This window comes from Anoplophora glabripennis, unplaced genomic scaffold (assembly GCF_000390285.2).
Source record: "Anoplophora glabripennis isolate ALB-LARVAE unplaced genomic scaffold, Agla_2.0 scaffold1509, whole genome shotgun sequence".
NCBI classification, from domain to species: Eukaryota; Metazoa; Arthropoda; class Insecta; order Coleoptera; family Cerambycidae; genus Anoplophora; species Anoplophora glabripennis.
Window position 1 is genome coordinate 30961 of NW_019417841.1, and position 5052 is coordinate 36012.

Consider the following 5052-nt stretch of genomic DNA (forward strand, 5'->3'; position numbering starts at 1 on the left):
GCTGGCTCGCTTGCTGGCTTGCTTGCTTGCTTGCTTTTTTGCTTGCTTGCTTGCTGGCTTGCTGGCTTGCTTGCTTGTTAGCTTGCTTGCTTGCTGGCTGGCTTGCTTGCCTGCTTGCTTGCTGGCTTGCTTGCTGGCTTGCTTGCTTGCTTGCTAGCTTGCTTGCTTGATGATGATGATGATGATGATGATCCTTGTAGGGAGCTATTTAAAAGACACAACAAACTTCCACTACCTTGTCTTTTTATTTATGAAACATTATTGTATATTAGGGAAAATCTACAAAACTTTACAATGAATTCTGATCTACATGGTTATAACACACGACATACAAGCGATTTGGTGGCTCCATTTTCTCGTATACGCCTGTTGCAAAAGAACAAGGAAGACACAAACTTATACAATAAATTCGTCTCCATTCATGGAAATACAGTCATTGCTAACTTGTCTTCCTCAAAATTCTACAAATTTGCGAAGTCGTTTTTGTTAAATTATTGTTTTTATAGCATTGATGAATTTATGTCTTTTATTTATTAGGCTATCAGTTGTATTTTAATCTGTTGTATTTCTGTCGGTATTTTAAATGTATATTAATGTACAAGTTTATTTGTGACTTCAAATGTACTGTTGTATATAAAGTGGTCAATAAACAAATCTTACTTCCTTACTTGCTTGCTTGATTGCTGGCTTGCTTGCCTGCTTGCTTGCTGGCTTGCTTGCTTGCTGGCTTGCTTGCTTGCTTGCTTGTTTGCCTGCATGCTTGCGGGCAAGCTTGCTTGCCGGCTTGCTTGCTTGCTTGTTTGCTTGCTTGCTTTCTGGCTTGCTGGTTTGCTTGCTAGATTGCTTGCTGGCTTGCTTGCTTTCTTGATTGCTTGCTTGTTTGCTTGCTGGCTTGCTCTCTTGCTTGCTTGCTTGCTTGTTTACTTACTTGCTTACTTACTTACTTACTTACTTACTTACTTACTTACTTACTTACTTACTTAATTGCTTGCTTGCTGGCTTGCTCGCTTGCTTGCTTGCTGGCTTGCTTGCTTGCTTACTGGCTTGCTTGCTTGTTGGCTTGCTTGCCCGCTGGCTTGCTTGCTGGCTTGCTCGCTTGCTTGCTTGCCTGCATGCTGGCTTGCTTGCTTGCTTGCTTACTGGCTTGCTTGCTTGCTTGCTGGTTTGCTTGCTTGCTGGCTCTCTTGCTGGCTTGCTTGCTTGTTTACTTACTTACTCTCTTACTTACTTGCTTGCTTGCTGGCTGGCTCGCTTGCTTGCTTGCTGGCTGGCTTGCTTGCTTTCTTGCTGGCTGGCTTGCTTGCTTGCTTGCTTGTTGGCTGGCTTGCTTGCTTACTTACTTACTTTCTTACTTACTTGCTGGCTTGCTTGCTTGCTGGCTTGCTTGCTTGCTGGCTTTCTTGCTTGCTGGCTTGCTGGCTTGCTTGCCTGCTTGCTGGCTTTCTTGCTTGCTGACTTACTTAATTTCTTACTTACTTGCTTGCTGGATTGCTTGCTTATTTGCTTACTTGCTGGATGGCTTGCTTGCTGGCTTGCATGGTTGCTTGCTTGCTGGCTTGCTTGCTTGCTAGCTTACTTACTTACTTGCTTACATACTTACTTACTTACTTGCTTGCTTGCTGGCTTGCTTGCTTGCTTACTTGCTTGCTTGCTTGCTTGCTTGATTGCTTGCTTCCTTGCTTTCTTGCTTGCTTGCTTGCTTGATGATGATGATGATCATTGTAGGGAGCTATTTAAAAGACACAACAAACTTCCACTACCTTGTCTTTTTATTATTGAAACATTATTGTATACTTGGGAAAATCTACAAAACTTTGCAATGAATTCTGATCTACATAGTTATAACACACGACATGCAAGCAATTTGGTGGCTCCATTTTCTCGTATACGCCTGTCGCGAAAGAACAAGGTAGACATAAACTTATACAATAAATTCGTCTCCATTCATGGAAATGCTGTAATTGCTAATTTGTCTTCCTCAAAATTCTACAAATTTGCGAAGTCGTTTTTGTTAAATTATTGTTTTTATAGCATTGATAAATTTATGTCTTTTATTTATTAGGCTATCAGTTGTATTTTAATCTGTTGTATTTCTGTCGGTATTTTAAATGTATATCAATGTACAAGTTTATTTGTGACTTCAAATGTACTGTTGTATATAAAGTGGTCAATAAACAAAACTTACTTACGTACTTACTTACTTGCTTGCTTGCTTGCTTGCTGGCTTGATTGCTTGCTGGCTGGCTTGCTTGCTTGCTGGCTTGCTTATTTATTTACTTACTTACTTACATGCTTGCTTGCTTGCTTGTTGGCTTGCTTGCTTGCTTGCGTGCTTGCTGACTTGCTTGCTTGCTGGCTGGCTTGCTGGCTTGCTTGCTTGCTTGCGTGCCTGCCTGTCTGTCTGCCTGCATACCTGCTNGTTAGGTTTGTCCGGTTTTTTTGCCGGATGTATGACTTTTAAGTTAGGTTTGTCCGGTTTTTTTGCCGGATGTATGACTTTTACGTTAGGTATGTCCGTTTTTTGCCGGATGTAACCTAACGTAATCCGTCCGGCCAGACAAACCTGACAAACCTAACGTAAATGTCACATCCGGCAAAAAAACGGACAAACCTAACCTAACGTTGCGTGCTTGCTTTCCTGCTTGCTTGCTTCCTTGCTTGCTTTCTTACATACTTACTTACATACTTACTTGCTTGCTTGCTTGCTGGCTTGCTTGCTGGCTTGCTTGCCTGCTTGCTAGCTTGCTTGCTTGCTTGCTTGCTTAGCTTGCTTGCTTGCTGGCTTGCTTGCCTGCTTGCTAGCTTGCTTGCTTGCTTACTTACTTACTTACTTGCTTGATTGCTTTCTTGCTTGCTAGCTTGATAGCTTGCTTGCTTGCTTATTTACTTACTTACTTGCTTGCTTGCTTGCTTGTTGGCTTGCTTGCTTGCGTGCTTGCTTCCTTGCTTGCTTGTCTGCTTAATTACTTACTTACTTACTTGCTTGCTTGCTTGCTTGATTGCTTGCTTGCATGCTTGCTTGCTGGCTTGCTTGCTTGCTTGCCTGCTTGCTGGCTTGCTTGCTTACTTACTTACTTGCCTGCTTGCTTGCTGGCTTGCTTGCTTGCTAGCTTGCTTACTTGCTTGCTTGCTTGCTGGCTTGCTTGCTTGTTTGCTTGCATGCTTGCTTGTTTGCTTGCATGCTTGCTTGCTTGCTTGCATGCTTGCTTGCTTGCATGCTGGTTTGCTTGATTGCTTGCTTGCTAGCTGGCTTGCTTGCTTGCATGCTGGTTCGCTTGCTAACTTATTTACTTCCTTACTTGCTTGCTCGCTTGCTGGCTTGCTTGTTGGCTTGTTTGCTTGCTTGCATGCTGGCTTGCTTGCTTGCTTACGTGCTAGCTTGCATGCTGGCTTGCTTGCTGGCTTCCATGCTGGCTTGCTTGCTGGCTTGCTTGCTTGCTGGATTGCTTGCTTGCTAGCTTACTTGCTTCCTGGCTTGCTTGTTTGCTAGCTGGCTTGCTTGCTTGCTTGCTGGCTTGCTTGCTTGCTTACTTACTTACTTAATTACTTGCTTGCTTGCTTACTTGCTTGCTTGCTTGCTGGCTGGCTTGCTTGTTTGCTTGCATGCTTTCTTGCTTGCTTGCATGCTTGCTTGCTTGCATGCTGGTTCGCTTGCTTACTTATTTACTTCCTTACTTGCTTGCTTGCTCGCTTGCTGGCTTGCTTGCTTGCTGGCTTGTTTGCTTGCTTGCATGCTGGCTTGCTTACTTGCTTGCTAGCTTGCATGCTGGCTTGCTTGCTTGCTTGCTAGCTTGCTTGCTTGCTTGCTGACTTGCTTGCTTGCTGGCTGGCTTGCTTGCTTGCTGGATTCCTTACTTGCTTGCTTGCTGGCTTGCTTGCTTACTTGCTTGTTTGATTGCTTGCTTGCTTGCTTGCGTGCCTGCCTGCCTGTCTGTCAGCTTGCGTGCTTGCCTGCTTGGTTGCTTGCTTGCTTGCTGGCTTGCTGCTTGCTGGCTGGCTTGCTTGCTTGCTGGCTTGCTTGCTTGCTAGCTTGATTACGTACTTACTAGCTTGCTTGCTGGCTTGCTTACGTACTTGCTTGCTTGCTTGCATGCTTGTTTGCTGGCTTGCTTGCTTGAAAGCTTGCTTGCTTGCTGACTTGCTTGCTTGCTTGCTTGCTTGCTTGCTTTCTTTCTTGCTTGCTTGATGATGATGATGAAGATTGTAATAAATTGTAACGCCTTTATTTTTAAATGTTTATTTGCTAATTTTATACAAAGGAATGTCTGTCTAAAGCCGTACATCGAGATTTTGTATCAGCTCTTTACATACAAAAAGAAGAGCAAAAAGCAATGGCTCGCTGACAGAAATAGTACAACATATACACCAGGTCACTCAAAAGTATTTACATATTCACTGTACTACCGGTGTTTTACCAGCAATGCTTATGTTTGGCAGAGACTTACGAACTCGATTTAGTTTAATAAAGCCAGGAATTAAAGAAAAAGTAAAAAAGAAAGTCAAAACTTGTCAACAAAATCAAATTAAGTATGCTGGCGGTAAAAAACGAGAATTCATGGTAGGAGATAAGGTTACTGTAAAAGATTATCGTGTTGTAAATAAGGTTAGTTGGATTCCAGGAATTATTGAAAAACGCATTGGCAAATGCACTTATTATGTAAAAATTCCTGAATTAAATGTTTTTTGGAAACGTCACACGAATCAAATATTAAAAACTAATGTACAGAGTGGATTAAAAGACTTAGACATTATTAGTGTAGATTGCAATAGTGAAATTTCCCCTGAGGGCGGAGATCACTTAACCGGAAGTGGCGGGGGTATTCAATCATCTACCAGTAGACCTAAAAGACTCATTAAACCACCTGATCGTTTAATGGATTAACTGTATATATTAGATAAGGATTTTAATAATGTTATGTTCAGTTATTAAAGACATTAGTATAAATGAAAATGTATATATTTTTTATGTCTTATTTGGTGGGGGAGAGTGTTATATATGATATATGTAAATACTTTTGAGTAACCTGGTATATATGTTGTACTATTTCTGTC

At 42.0% G+C, this 5052-nt stretch overlaps 1 protein-coding gene across 1 annotated transcript; it reads right to left on the reverse strand.

Annotated features, from left to right (window-relative positions):
- Positions 1-77: 77 nt before the first annotated feature.
- On the reverse strand, positions 78-3765 carry LOC111692501 (transcriptional regulatory protein AlgP-like). Its single transcript, XM_023456548.1, has 6 exons — positions 3676-3765; positions 3088-3438; positions 2318-2563; positions 2202-2264; positions 1641-1729; positions 78-204 (listed from the first exon to the last, which is right to left on the reverse strand). Exons 1-6 carry the CDS (start codon positions 3763-3765, stop codon positions 78-80), a joined length of 966 nt encoding a protein of 321 aa, XP_023312316.1.
- Positions 3766-5052: the final 1287 nt, after the last annotated feature.